The 15331-nt window shown below is 53.2% G+C and overlaps 1 protein-coding gene across 1 annotated transcript in view; it reads left to right on the forward strand.

The window, feature by feature from the left end:
- The window catches only part of ITGB2 (integrin, beta 2 (complement component 3 receptor 3 and 4 subunit)), a 29868-nt gene that overhangs the window by 2079 nt on the left and 12458 nt on the right, over window positions 1-15331 (forward strand). The window contains exons 2-3 of the mRNA XM_010834881.1: window positions 10191-10251; window positions 10588-10676. Coding sequence (XP_010833183.1) covers window positions 10194-10251; window positions 10588-10676 — 147 coding nt within the window. The 5' untranslated portion in view covers window positions 10191-10193. The remainder of the gene's footprint in view (window positions 1-10190; window positions 10252-10587; window positions 10677-15331) is intronic.

Raw genomic sequence — 15331 nt, forward strand, 5'->3', positions numbered from 1 at the left:
GTAGGCCATCTCACCCAATCCCACCTGAGCCAGGAGCTGAGGTCTGAAGGAGGCACCACCCAAAACCCCTGCACCTACTGAGCAAGTGGCTGACAGGGTGGGGGGCCAAGCCCCAGGGGCCCTGGGATGCCAAGACCCACCTGTCCCAGCCATGCTGCCATCTGTCACCCCCCTGGCCTCTGGGGCCCTGTCCCTGGAATGGGGTCATGGTCAGGCTGATGAAGTCCATGTCCAGCTGCCGCAGTGGGCAGGGAAACTGGGCTGTTCAGAAAGAGCCATGTCCCCCGCCTTCCCCTCCCCTACCTCCCCTACCTTCCCCCACTCACCCCCTGACCCTGGACAGGGCAGGCCGTGCGGACGGCAGCCCTAGGGCGGGCCTGGGGTCTCCAGTCGCTCCCACCACTGGTGAGTGGGCATCTTGGTGACGCAGCAGGTGCAGTTAGGTCCCCAAGCTGCCAATCTGTGACCCGGGCAGGCCTTCCTGCTTGTTCCAGGGTCCCCCCCAATAGCTAGGGGTGTCCAGGCTGCTCACTGTCCCAGCAGTCGAGCAGCAGGGCTGGGGGTGCCAGGGAGCCAGCAGACTCAAGCTTCCACGTGAGCCCTGGCACGATCCCTGTTTAGCATGGCACCCCATGAGGCCAGGTCTGCAGCTGTGCACATGGACTCGGGGCTGGGGTGCCACCACTGCAGGGCAGAGAGATGTGGGAGCCAGGCACCCTTGCCGCTTCTGAAACACACAGAGCAGGAAGGCACAGCTGTGCCCACCTACCTGGAGGTGCTGTCAAAAAATGCCAGCAGCTTTCCCTGAACCTGAGGTGCTTCTCCTGGGAGCTATGAAGTGTGGGCTCCCCAGAGAGACAGAGCCAACAGGACATGTGCACGTGTGTGTGTGTGTGTGTGTGTAAACATGTGCACGTGTTTGCATGTGTTTGTACAGAGAGACAGGTTGGTTTGGTGGAGCTGACCTGTGAAACTATGGAGGCTGACAGACCGCAAGTCTGCAGGACAGGCTGGAGAACCTGCAGAGAGCTGATGCTACAGCTGGAGTTCCAGGCTGTCCAGAGGCAGAGGTCTCTCCTCCTGGGGGACACCATCTTTCCTTTAAGGCCTTCAACTGACTGGATGAGGCCCAACCACAGCATTGAGGGCAATCTGCTTTACCCAGAGTCCACTGATTCAGTGTTGACTCCATCTAAGAGACATCTTTGCAGCACATTCAGAGAAGAGTTTGAGCAAACATCTGGGTCCCTTGGGCCTGTGTACTTGGCACATGAGACTCACGCTCACAGCACCCCTGGCTCTCTGTGACCGGGAGGAAACCGAGGTCCAGAATGGGAAGTCACTGTGACCTGTCCACAGTCACTTGGCACTGGGCATAGACTTAGGCATAGCAACCCTGGGGTCATGTTGATGGGGGCCCCAGTCCTGGCATCTGTCCTGGCTGTGGGGCTTAGGGACCCTCAGAGCCACCATCCCTACCCCTGGGAGAATTGGAGCAGGTCTGGCCCCCCACCCCTAGGAATGGGAGCAGATCTGGTTCCCCCACCCCTGGGAATGGGGAGCAGGTCTGGTCCCTTACCCCTGGGGAGCAGGTCTGGTTCCCCCACCTCTGGGAATGGGGAGCAGGTCTGGCCTCCCCACGCCAGGGAGCTGCTGACGAATTGAGGCTGTGGGTGTCAGTGGCAGCCAGGCCCACAGGGAGGCTGCTGTGGGCATCACCCAGCCCTGGTCCTCTGGGACCTGGGGTCCTGAGTGACTGTCCAGGCAGGGACCACGCCCGCTGCCTGAGGCTCCCCCTGAAGACTGGCCGTGCCTGCTGTGGTCAGGTCGCTGTGGCCCAGGCCTTCACGGCCTCCGCCCTCTGCCCACGGGTCACCACAGAGCCCACAGTGTGGGGTCAGATTCCTGGGTGCTCAGACCTGGCCAGTCTGCAATGCAGAGACCTTCACACCCACGAAGCCTGATTCCACCACTCTGGAAGCTTCCAGGGGAGGGTCGTCTGGGGGAGTTGTGCCCTGGGCTATAGCCAAGAGTAGCTGGAAGTGTTCCCTGGCTGGCTGAGGAGTAAGTCAGGGACTGAGGCCAGCTTCCTTGACGGGCGAGACCTCAGCAGGGCCAGGGCTCCTGGCTGAGGGGCCTCCCCAAGCATGGGGCACGGTCCTCTTCCAGTGCCCCGAGGGCGGGGACACACAGAACGGCAGCCCAGCGGGACCAGTGCTCCCACCCATCTGTGGTTTTACTTTGTAAACATGTTTATTCGTATCTGGTTACAAAAGACGAAAAGTAAACGCTTTATAGTTAGTTGCAAGTTGGAACCATTCAACAGTGTTCTGGAGGCCCTTGTTGAATATCTAGTGACGAAAATCCACCAATTCATTTTTTTTTAATATTTATTTTTATTTTGCCGTGGCAGTTCTTAGTTGCAGCAAGCAAACTCTTAGTTGTGGCCTGTGGGATCTAGTTCCCTGACCAGGGATTGAACCCGGGCCCCCTGCACTGGGAGCACGGAGTCTTAGCCACTGGACCACCAGGGAAGTCCCCAGTTCATTTTATAAACAGCATGGATGTGGCTGTGCATTGGCTTTGCAGTGGTGAGGGTTTCAGGGTGATGGGAGTTTGGGGGAGGGACAGAGGTGTGGCGCACCACAAGGGCTTGGCAGAAGTCAAAATCCTAGGATCGAGAACAGTGCCAGAGACCAGACAGGTAGCACTTGTTCTGAGAATGAGTGAATGAGTGACCGAGTTGGGAGCCAGCGTCCCAGCAGAGAGTCACTTGCCGTCAGTCTGTGGACTGAGGACTGCCCTCTGTCCGCACTGGGGACAGAAAAACTGACCACTTTGGGAACCCAGAGATATTTTAAAGCAATGCATTGACCACCACAGAATTGAAATTTTCTTAAATGTATGAATTTTTAAAAAATCAGTTTATATGTTTATTGTAGCAGTTTGAAAAATACAAACTGGGATAATGAAGAAAATTGAAAACACTTACAATGCCGCCATCCAGCAGAAATGGCCTAGTTTGGTTATTGTTCACTTACTTTTTTTTCACACAGCAACATTTTATTGGAAAAATTGAGCTGGACTCACCGTTCACACATTTTCCCTCTGTGTAGGTTCCACTCGTGAGCATCACAGTTGTTAAAAACAGTGTCCAGCTTGATAACTAGACCAGGAATCTAGGTACTTTGATTGGAATACCTGATTATCATACAGAGCAGCCTTTTCAAATGTTTGAGAACAAGTTTCATTTCTTCTCTTCTGCATTTTGTGTTTACAACAGACTTTTCTATGGGGTATTTGCCTTTTTGCTTTTATTCCTGAGATTTCCTTAGACACAAAAATTACCATTCACCTTCTGCATGAGACAAATACTGAATGTTTTCATCTACTCAATTTTTTATCTACAAACTTTGTTTTTAGAGTCAGTCTTCTTTTTGATTTAATTTGTTGAAGTGTAGTTGATTTACACTGATGCAGGTGCACAGAAAATTGATTCTGTATATATATATACATTCTTTTCCAGTTTCTTTTCTATTATGCGTGTGTACGGGCATGTTAAGTTGCTTCAGTCGTGTCCAGCCCTGTGCGACCCTATGGACCTTAGCTTGCCAGGCTTCTCTGTCCATGGGACTCTCCAGGCAACAATACTAAAGAGGGTTGCCATTTCCTTCTCCTTCCCATTATAGGTTATAGGTTATTACAGACATTGAATATGGTTCCCTTCCCTGTTCTCTACAGTAGGTCCTTCTTATTTATCTATTTTATATATAGTAGTGTGTAAATGTTTGGAGAAGGCAATGGCACCCTACTCTAGTACTCTTGCCTGGAAAATCCCATGGATGGAGGAGCCCGAGACTTCACTTTCACTTTTCACTTTCATGCATTGGAGAAGGAAATGGCAACCCACTCCATTGTTCTTGCTTGGAGAATCCCAGGGATGTCGGAGCCTGGTGGGCTGCCATCTATGGGGTCGCACAGAGTCGGACATGACTGAAGTGACTTAGCAGCAGCAACAGTGTGTAAATGTTAATCCCAAACTCCTAATTTATCCTTTCCCACTCTCTCCCCTTTGGTAACCAGAAGTTTGTTTTCTATGTCTGTGAATATGTTTCTGTTTTGTAAATTAATTCATTTGTACCAATTTTCAGATTCTACGTATAAGTGATATGATATGATTTCATATCATTTGTCTTTCTCTTTTTGACTTACTTCATTCAAATGACAATCTCTAGGTCTATCCATATTGCTGCAAATGGCATTATATCATGCTTTTTACAGCTGAGTAATGTTGTTGTTCAGTCACTCAGTCGGGTCTGATTCTTTCTGACCCCATGGACTGCAGCACAACAGGCTTCCCTGTCCTTCACCATCTCCCGGAGCTTGCTCAAACTCATGTTCATTGAGTCAGTGATGCCATCCAACCATCTCATCCTCTGTCATCCCCTTCCCCTCCTGCCTTCTATCTTTCTCAGCTTCAGGGTCTTTCTTAATGAGTCAATTCTTCGGGTTAGATGGCCAAAGTATTGTAGCTTCAGCTTCAGCATCAGTCCTTCCAATGAATATTCAGGCTTGATTTCCTTTAGGATTGACTGGTTGGATCTCCTTGCAGTCCAAGGGGCTCTCAAGAGTCTTCTCCAACACCACAGTTCAAAAGCAGCATTTCTTCAGCTCTCAGCCTTCTTGATGGTCCAACTCTCACATGCATACATGACCACTGGAAAAACCATAGCTTTGACCATATGGACCTTTGTTGGCAAAGTAATGTCTCTGCTTTTTAATACGCTGTCTAGGTTGGTCATAGCTTTTCTTCCAAGGAGCAAGTGTCTTTTAATTTCATGGCTGCAGTCACCATCTGCAGTGATTTTGGAGTCCAAGAAAATAAAGTCTGTCACTGTTTCTATTGTTTCCCCATCTATATGCCATGAAGTGATGGGACTGGATACCATGATCTTAGTTTTTTGAATGTTTTTTTAAGCCAGCTTTTTCACTCTCCTCTTTCACCTTCATCAAGAGGCTCTTTAGTTCTTCTTCGATTTCTGCCATAAGGGTGATATCATCTGCATATCTGAGGTTATTGACATTTCTCCAGGCAAACTTTTCTCCTGGCTGAGTAATATTCCATCATATATATATACCAAATCTTCTTTGTCCATTCCTCTGTTGATGGACATTTAGGTCGCTTCCATGTCCTGGCTACTGTAAACAGCACTGCAATAAACAACTGGGATGTGTCTTTTCAAATTAGGGTTTTCGTCTCAGAGTCTATCTTCTAACAGCTTCTCCCTTAGTTTTTATGCTCAGCATCCTTACTCTGAAATACGCAGTCTCTCATTCCTTTAATCGTTTCATTTCCTGCACCTGGGCTGACCTGGCCCGTGATGTGAAGGGGGCGCATCTCCCCAGGAACGTGCTCTGCCCTGTACCTTCCAGGGCCAGAGTCCTGCTGCTCACTTCTCTCTCCTGGCCATTGGTCTGAGGTTCAGGGCGACACCAACTCTGTCCCAAAGCTTCTAGATGAGTTTCAGAGGCCACTGCCCAGCTGGCAGCCACCTTGCCCCTTCCCTTTCGAAGCTCCCTGGCACCTGCCACACACACTGTCTTCCAGATGAGACCTACTGGATTGCTTTTTCCAAAGAAATGGGTTTCGGTGTATTTATCAGTTGCAGCTCTTGCGTTTGTTTTCAGACTCTCCAGCTTCTTCTATTGTCTGTTTCCTCCCTCCCTCCCTCACTTCCTGAGCCCTTGGCTCGAGCTCTCTGTCCTGCAGGTGTGCGTCATCACTCCTTTTCATCCGGCACAAAGCCACCCAGGCCCTTAGGCTTCTGTCTCTGCAGGGACAGAGGTTTTCACCATGTTGATCAGTGAGCACTGTGCGCTCTCCTTTCTGACGTGTCTGTAAACATTAAACTTGATTTCCTCTTGAACTCAAGCGATGTTGAGCAGAGTGCCTTAAAGGTTCCAATTAGCAACTGTGTGGGGGGGCATCAATTTTTTTTTCCATTTGGCCAGAAACTATGGCCCTGAAAATTTCTGCCATGGACAGTGAATTGAGCAGTGGTGAACGTGTATGGTGGGTTTTCATGGGCCTGAGAATGTGTGGGTTTGGAGAATCGGTGGGTGGTTTCCTCCTCTTCCCTGGTCTCTCTGAAACTCTAAGTCCTGGAGTGGAGGTGGGGGTTCAAGCCTCTGTTGCAATCTGCTTCTGTCCAATTCTTTCTTGTCTTTACATAAAGCAGACACAACTACATCTTAACTTTGTCTTTTTGGTTTTAAAGGTTGATACCTGTTTAAAGGTTGATGTAAACACTTTTTCTACATGAAAGAGGCTTGAATCCTCACCTCCCAGGGTGCATCTGGACCCTGCCTTCTCCTCTTGTAACCTCCCCAGGGCGCTTCTGTTCCTTGTCACTTACTGGCCATGCCTCTGGGTTTATGGCAGGCTCTGATGGCAGTCAGAGGGGCCTCATCTAGGGGTCTGCACTTTGGCAGAGGCTTTGTCTTTGACAGGAAGCTGATCTGACATCAGCTCGCCCTGCCTCGGATGTGGGCCTCCCACTGCCTCTTGCTCAAACTTTTCTCCCTTTGTTGATGTTTCCTCTTTTTCTTGTCTTTTACCAAATATGAACTATGGGGTTTTGTGGCGTGTGTGGGGTTTGAAAGGAATAGATTCAGTTTTTCTTTTGAGTCTCAGTCCCTGAAGCTCAGAGCTCTGTCCACTGTGAAGGGTAATCCTCAGGGCGCCCGGGGTCTCCAGATGAACCACTTCTGTGGCTGCACTCAGTTGCGCCAGCGCCCCCCTGCTGGGCAAGGGCAAGCTCAAGGGTGACTCTGATGCAAAATCCTTGCCAGTGGCAGTGGGTTGGGGGGTGGGGGTGGGGTGGGGGTGGCCTTGGGTTTCTGAACCTGCCTGGACTTGGGGTTTTGCACCTTGAGTCCTGGTGCTGGGCTGCCCTTTGATCTGAGGAGCGTGCAGTGCAGCCTTCAGGCTGGCACATCATCAGGGAGGCACCACACACCTGGGCTCGAGTGGCCGGCTGGAGCGCCTCCTCCTTGCTCTTGGACCAGCTGTCCCAGCTGAGTCAGCGCCCCAAATACATGAGGGCTCTTCAAGCTGGTCCAGGCCTGCAAGCCCCTCCAGGCACACAGAGAGCTGAGGCAGAGCGTGTCGCTGGGGGACCTGGACTGACACTGACCTGAGCTGTCGGCACCCAGAGGGGTCTCAGTCTGCAAAGCCCCGCGATGCTGGTTTCAGGCATCAAGGCTCTGGTAGCCAGTCCTGGCCGCGGGGCACGGGTGCTGTGACCTCTGCCTGCAGCTGAGCGCAGGGCTGGCTGCAGGCCCTGCCTCTGCTCCCGGCTGGCCGCCCTCAGCTCCCAGAGCTGCCGTGTGTCCAGGTGTCCTGTCCCTGAGGGGCTGTGGACACTGGGGCCAGGCTGGAGCCATTGGCAGAGGCTGTCCCAATGCTTGAGTGAGGAAGCGAGTGGGGACGACACTTGTGGGGACAGACCACCCCCCCTACTAGCTTCCTGCGGTCAAGGGAAGGACCTGCGGCCTGTGGGTTGTCTTGCCTAACCGAGGTACACTCCCTTCCCTCCAGGTGGCAGGGGCTCCAGGGGTACCACTCCAGCTGTGATCGGCTCCCCTCCCCTCTCCCCGCCCCTCGCCATCCCCCCTGTGTGGGAGGGGCTCCAGCTGTGAGCAGCTCAGGGTCCGCAGCCTGGTGCTGAGGGGCCTTAGCTTCCATAGGCCAGGATGGGGTTACCTGCCAGCTGACCCTTTGGGGTTCCATCTGTGGCCACAGGAACAAGCATGGAGAGCTGTGGTTATAGCCCCCCTACTAGGCCACATGCATGGTTGGGGCACTTGGGATGGGGGGTTCCCCTCCTCTACTTGGAGCCACTTCTGGCTCAGATGTGGGGTGCTCTCCTGAGGCCGCCCGGATCTGGCAGTGCCCTGGTCAGCTGAGGTCATGGGCACACACTGGCCCGACAGGCCACCCGGCTGTGGAACCTGAAAGGACTGGGAGAACTCTGGGGCAACTCCGGGCTTTCACAAATGGGTGGGCATGCAGTGAACTGAAACCTTCTTCCTAGTTCCACTCTGTGACCCTGGAGGCCAGAGCAGGGCATGAGTTCTGCTTTTGACCTGAACAGGAAGGACCCACGGTTCCATTTTGACACTTCTAGCTCCTGATTGTAATTTTGGCAGGGACCAGGGAGCAAGGTCCCTCCGAAAAGACAGCAGGGTGAGGCTGGGTGGAACTCAAAAGGACTGGGAATTCCCAGGGGCACCCTGGGGTCCTCCCCCACCCAGAGCCCCTGGTACACATGCAGAGGTCATGGGAGAGCAGAGGCTCGGGCACGACCCACCCCACGGGCACCCAGAGCCCACGGGCCACAGCAGGGGCCACAGCAGGACCACGTGGCCGGCCACACAGGCACACCTTGGGCCGGAGCCTCTGCGGGCCCAGATCTGGGACCCCGAGGCCACCGTGCTGGCCAACACCATCAGCAGTGCACTGGGCAAGGTATTCAGGGCGAGCCTGTTCATCTTGGTTTGATCTTGGTTTCTGATAAAACACAGCCACTTCCTGTCCGCTGCCTCTGGTTTGCTGGCTTCTCAGCACTCTCTCCACTCTCTTAGTATCAGATTAAAAGGCCACAGCCCTACAGGTTTCTCAGACCTGGGGGCTCATGTGCCCAGGAAGCCCTGCCATCCCTCCTGGAAGCTAAGCTAGAGGAGGTCTGTCACTTTGGGCTGGATCTGGGTCCCTGGGACACTTCCAGGGAGGGGGTGGGCAGCAACTCCCTGAGGGCAGAGCTGGCTGGCTGGGTCCCTCGCAGCAGGCAGTGGGTTTGAAGGTGCTGCCTCCACCTCCAAGACCCAATGCCAGAACCAGCATACCAGCCTCCCGCCCCGCCCCCGCCACAGTGCCTGGGGAGCATCAGGACCAGTCAGTGATGACCCAACGCCCGGTCCAGGCCTCACTCCAGGTGCTGGGTTTCTAAGGACAGCAGGTGCGGAATAAGAAAAACACAGTGGCAGTGGCCTACAGCTGGTGGCTGCAGGTAAGGCAGGTGGTGGCTCTGCAGGACTGTGTGCTGGCCACTAGCCCAAGCTCAAGTGCCCGACGCAGAGTGAGGCCAGACAAACCGAAACACCTTGGAGCAGCGAAAAGCTTACTGCAGGGCCGAGCAAAGAGATTGTGGCTCAGGCCCCACCCCCAAATCCCCGAGCTCCTCGAAGATTTCGACAAAGCATTTTTAAAGCCAAAAGGAGGGAGGGGGCTTAGCAGAGTATGTGATCAGTTTGTGTCCAGTTCTCTGATTGGTTGATGATGAGGTAATAGGGCAGGATCACAGGGGTTAACATTATCAGTCCTCAGGATCCAGTAGGTCCCGGGGCCGTGTGTTCATGGTCATCATTCAGTCAGCTTCTTCTGTTTGGTGGGGATTTTAGCTTCTGTAAAACAACCTAGGAAATGTATCTCAGAGACTGTTATCTAGGTACTTCAGGGAGAAACTAAAGCTTCTGTGACTGCCATATGGCTGAATTACTGTTTAAATTCTTACCAGTTCTCCCGGCCCAACTGCCGCTGTTACTACACATTCACATCCTTTGATCATAATTCCCCAGCCAGGCCTGGGAGACCACAGCTTTTCTGTAAACAAGAGGCAAGCAGAGGATGGGGTGGGCAGGGCCTGTCCAGTCACACCTCCTCGCCCTGGGGGCAGGCGTCCAGCAGGCAGCCAGCACAATCCTGGTTCTGCCTCCTGCCAGGAGGCCTGGGCACACCGAGTCTCTGCTCCAAGCTCAGCTCAATTCGCTGAGGACTCAGGGCCACAAAGGTGACACAGGGCCCTGACCCAGAGCCTGCCACCCCTCAGGCACACCTGTGTGGTGTGTGTGTGTGTGTGTGTGTGTGTATGTGTGTCACTGGCAGGAGGCCCACTCCCTGCTCACCCTTGGAGGTCAGGATGGCTCAGCGGAGTGGAGCACATGACCAGCTCAGGCCTCCTCCCCTGCTGGTCACACAGCCTGGGTGAGGGGGTAAGGGAGACTGACCTGTGTGGGCCCCACCCCACCGCTGAGCAGCCCTCAGCAGCAGGGACTGGGCCTCCCAACTCTGTGTCTCCAGGCCCAGAGTCTGGGGTCTGAAGCTATGTCACTGCCCCTTCCCTCCTCAGGACATGCTGCGCCAGCGCCCCCAGCTGCTGCTCCTAGCGGGCCTGCTTGCCCTCCAGTCCGGTGAGTCCCACGGGGGTGGCTCCTCCCGGGAACAGCGGGACCCACCCTCACACCCTCCTGGGCGGGGCCTTAGGAAAGGCCCTGCTCTGCCCTCCCCTGCCCCTCTACCTGGGGCTGACCTGGGCCCCACCCCCCTGAAGACAGCATCCCGTGGGCCCTGGTTTCCTCCCTGCTTCCTGATCCTCCCATTGGCCCTCGTTCTCCACCACCCCTGCCTGCGGCCTTGGTCATCCATTCACAGCCCCCAGCCCCTCATTGTTGCCCTTGGAAGGCCCGCCATCTCTGGGAGAGCGGGGTCGACCGGTGCCGGCTCACCAGCCCGTGTCTCTCTCCCAGTCCTGTCCCAGGAGTGCACCAAGTACAAGGTCAGCACCTGCCGGGACTGCATCGAGTCGGGCCCTGGCTGCGCCTGGTGCCAGAAACTGGTAAGAGCCTCGCTGAATGGTGTCAGCCACCCTGAGGGTCCTCTCACCCAGCCTGCCCTTCCCTTCTTCCCTCCTCCTGGGCTGGAGCCCCTTCTCTGCTTCTGAAACTGCCGGCCCCCAGAAGCACTATCACTCTGCTTCCCAGTGGGGCAGGAGCAGGCCAGGGACGCAGCGCTGTCAGAGAGGCAGACAGACAGGCAGACACAGTGGTGTCCCCAGACAGCCTGGCAGAGGCAGATCTAAGTGAAACCACTGGGTCGGGCCAGGTGCAGCTCGTTGGGCCCTGGAGGCAGGAGCCCTGGGCAAGACAAGGAAGAGATACGTGTGGGCAGAGCTGCTGCAGCCCCGGTTCCCTGTTAGCCATCCACTCCCAGAACCGGGAGGAGTGGGGAAGCTCCCTACTGGGTCCTGAACTCTCTGCTGTCCTTACTTCATGTTTTACTTGCAAGACCCTCTGGGGAAAAAGGCAAAGGCCCAGGACAGCCAGGATGTAGGGGAACTCCACCTCCTCCTGGGGAGGACCCCTTCCCTGGGGACCCCCGAGATACTGATCATTCCCTCCTCCTGGAGATCCCTGAGGTTCAGACACTGCAGGTCTGTTTGGAAACACATGCGTGCACACACATTATTATTTTTTCTCAATTGTTTGAGAGTAGGTTGCAGACACGAGCCCCTTTGTCCCTTAAGGTTTCCAGGGACTTTCTCAAAAACAAGGTATTTACTTACAAAACCACAATGCATTTATCAAAGCCTGGAAATTTAACACAGTACTTTACTCTGATCAAATTTACACAGCTCTGGGCTTCACTGGTGGCCCAGTGGTTAAGAGTCCACCTGTCAATGCAGGGGACACAGATTCAATCCCTGGTCTGGGAAAATCCCACAGGCCGTGGAACAACGAAGCCCCTGCACCACAGTTACTGAAGCCCATGCCCAGCGAAGGCCCAGTGCAGCCAAAATAATAAATAAGTAAAATAAATAAAAAGACAAATTTACACACCTTGTACAAATTTTGCCAATTGTTCCAATAATGTCTTTGCTATCATCCCTGCCTCACTGATCAATATTATAATCCAGGATTACACATTGCATTCGAATGTCTCTTTATCTCCTCAAACCTGGAACTTTCCTCAGATATCTTTGTCTTTCACATCCTTGACATTCCTCAAGAGTTTAGAACAGCAGTTCTGCAGAATGTCCCTCGTGTGGGTTTGTCTGGCGTTCCCTCTGACACAGCCTGGGGTGGGCCTTTCAGCAGGAACCCCCAGGGCTCCGGCTGTCATTCTGTCCTAGTAAGGGCGATGACAGCCTAGACCACTCAGCTGAGGGAATCATCTGCCAGACTCTCCACGGAGATGCCAGTATTTCCCCTTTGCAATTAGTAAGTAATTTGTGGGGAGATGCTCTGAAGCCAGGAAGCACTCTGCTTCCCTTGTAGCCTACACCCACTCACTCTAGTGTCCATTGGTTGATGGGAGCCTGAATCAGTTATCACTGGGATGGTTGCAGAATGGTGACATTCCTGTTCATGACTCCCTCCAATGCCTCCTAATGTAAGAGGAATATTTCCTTCCTGCACTCTCCCTCTCTCTTTCTCATCGGTGTGGACCCATAGATGTTTCTGTTACTCCGTAGCTTATATGGTATCACTTTCACTTTGTCATTTTGAAGCTCAAATTGTTCCCCATTTGGCCATGGGAGCCCTGGGGCTAGCCCTGTGCCCGACTAGCACACCCCAGCATCACTTCCTGAGCTCTCTCTCTGGAATCAGCAGGCGCTCCTGGCCCCTTGGCACTTGCCTGGCCACCACCAGAGGGTTCCTGGTTCCCTTCATGAGAAGCCAGGCTCCCAACATCCACAATACATTTCCACATTTCCTCCTCCTTTGACTCTGGGGAAGTGGTTACAGAGTTGCTACCACAGCACTGCAGGGAGGAGATGGGTGTGGTCTGCGTGCTCTTCTGCTGGCAAGCAGTCACAGTCCAGCTTGCAAAGTCCCTCCTCAGGGTGGGTTTCTCCCTTCCCTCCTGTGAGCTTCTGGTTTGCATCTGAAATGCAGTTAGGCTAAATTGCTTCTGAGCAGATTCCATTTTAGGGATTTTTTCCCCCTCCCCATTCCTGTTAATTTTATTTCCCTAACACTTAAAGTGGGCTTCCCAGCTGACTCAGTGGTAAAGAATCTGCCTGCCAACACGGGAGATGCAAGAGATGCAGGTTCCATCCCTGGATCAAGAAGATCCCCTGGAGGAGGAAATGGCAACCCACTCCAGTATTCTTACCTGGAGAACCCCATGGACAGAGAAGCCTGGCGGGCTAGAGCCCATAAGGTCGCAAAGAGTCAGACTCGACTGAGCCACTAAGCAGCTCGCAGGCACGCAGCAGTAAAATCTTTAATAGGGTTTCAAAAGTGAAGCCAGTACAGAGGCAGCTCAGGAAGCACCACCCCTCTAGTGGCCACGCCCCTTTAGTCTGGCCCTGCCCCCCAGCTCTCTGGCCTCCTTGTTGGTTGTTCAGGGGCTCGGCCATGTCTGACTCTGTGACCCCATGAACTGCAGCACAACAGGCTTCCCTGCCCTTCACCATCTCCCAGAGCTTGCTCAAACTCATGTCCATTGAGTCTGTGATGCCATCCAACCATCTCATCCTTTGTCGCCCCCTTCTCCTCCTGCCCTCAATCTTTCCCAGCATCAGGGTCTTTTCAAATGAGTCAGCTCTCCGCATCAGGTGGCCAAAGTATTGGAGTTTCAGCTTCATCATCAGTCCCTCCAATGAACACCCAGGACTGATCTCCTTTAGGATGGACCTGTTGGATCTCCTTGCAGTCCAAGGGACTCTCAAGAGTCTTCTCCAGTATCATAGTTCAAAAGCATCAATTCTTCAGCTCTCAGCCTTCTTGATGGTCCAACTCTCACATCCATACATGACTACTGGGAAAACCATACTTTGACTATACACAACTTTGTCAGCAAAGTAATGTCTCTGTTTTTTAATATGCTGTCTAGTCATAGCTTTTCTTCTAAGGAGCAAGTGTCTTTTAATTTCATGGCTGCAGTCACCATCTGCAGTGATTTTGGAGCCCAAGAAAATAAAGACTGTCACTGTTTCCCCATCTATTTGCCATGAACTGATGGGACTGTATGCTATGATCTTAGTTTTCTGAATGTTGAATTTTAAGCCAACTTTTTCACTCTCCTCTTTCACCTTCATCAAGAGGCTCTTTAGTTCTTCTTCACTTTCTGCCATAAGGGTGGTGTCATCTGCATATCTGAGGTTATGATATTTCTCCCGGCAATCTTGATTCCAGCTTGTGCTTCCTCCAGCCCGGCATTTCGCATGATGTATTCTGCATATAAGTTAAATAAGCAGGGTGACAATATACAGCCTTGACATACTCCTTTTCCAATTTGCAACTAGTCTGTTGTTCCATGACTGGTCCTAACTGTTGCTTCTTGACCTGCATACAAACTTCTTAGGAGGCAGGTAAGGTGGCCTGGTACTCTCATCTCTTTAAGAATTTTCCATAGTTTTTTGTGATCCATAAAGTCAAAGGCTTTAGTGTAGTCAATGAAGCAAAAGTAGATGTTTTTCTGGAACTCTCTTGCTTTTTCTATGATCCAAGGTATGTTCACAATTTGATCTCTGGTTCCTCTGCCTTTTCTAAATCCAGCTTGAAGATCTGGAAGTTCTCAGTTCATGTACTGTTGAAGCATAGCTTGGAGGATTTGTAGCATTACTTTGCTGGCATGGGCTGCTGCTGCTGCTGCTCCTAATTCGCTTCAGTCGTGTCCGACTCTGTGCAACCCCACAGACGGCAGCCCACCAGGCTCCCCCGTCCCTGGGATTCTCCAGGCAAGAACACTGGAGTGGGTTGCCATTTCCTTCTCCAATGCATGAAAGTGAAAAGTGAAAGTGAGGTCGCTCAGTCGTGTCCGACCCTTAGCGACCCCATGGACTGCAGCCTACCAGGCTCCTCCATCCATGGGAGTTTCCAGGCAAGAGTACTGGAGTGGGGTGCCATTGCCTTCTCCATGCTAGCGTGTGAGATGAGTGCAGTTGTGCAGTAGTTTGAAGAGTCATTGGCATTGCCTTTTGGGATTGGAATAAAAACTGACCTTCTCCAGTTCTGTGGCCACTGCTGAGTTTTCCAAATTTGCCAGCATGTTGAGTGCCTCTTATCAGGCCTGTCTGGTTGTTATCCCCTAGTCTCCCTCTGTGGGAGGAAGCCAGACCCACCAACGCGGCCCCTTGGCTCTCCCTGCTGCAGCGACATCCAGGGGGCCTTCATGGGGGCAGGGTGGTCATGAGGAAAGTGCCCTGGACCCAGGACCCCCACGCTCCCCCCTGTCTTTTCCTTCTGATCTACTTGGCCCAGAGCCCTGGCCTCTATTCCGGGTTCCCGGGGTGCCCGGGCATTAACTGGTAGGCCAAGAGGGGCACCCGCGTTCCCTCAGGAGAGAGCCACTCCCTGCCAGCAAGGCACTGCTGAGGAAGGGGTTGAAAACCTGGGCCAGCTGCTCGATGGGCCATGGAGGGTATCCATGGGTCTGCCTGGAGCTGAGATGCTGGCCCTGAGCTGCTTCCACTGCTGGAGGCTGTGGGGAGAAGCCCACTGGCGCCAGGCTCTCCTGCGACCCCGAGCCTTGTGAAGAGGCTGC

This window comes from Bison bison, unplaced genomic scaffold (assembly GCF_000754665.1).
Source record: "Bison bison bison isolate TAMUID 2011002044 unplaced genomic scaffold, Bison_UMD1.0 scf7180017864037, whole genome shotgun sequence".
NCBI classification, from domain to species: Eukaryota; Metazoa; Chordata; class Mammalia; order Artiodactyla; family Bovidae; genus Bison; species Bison bison.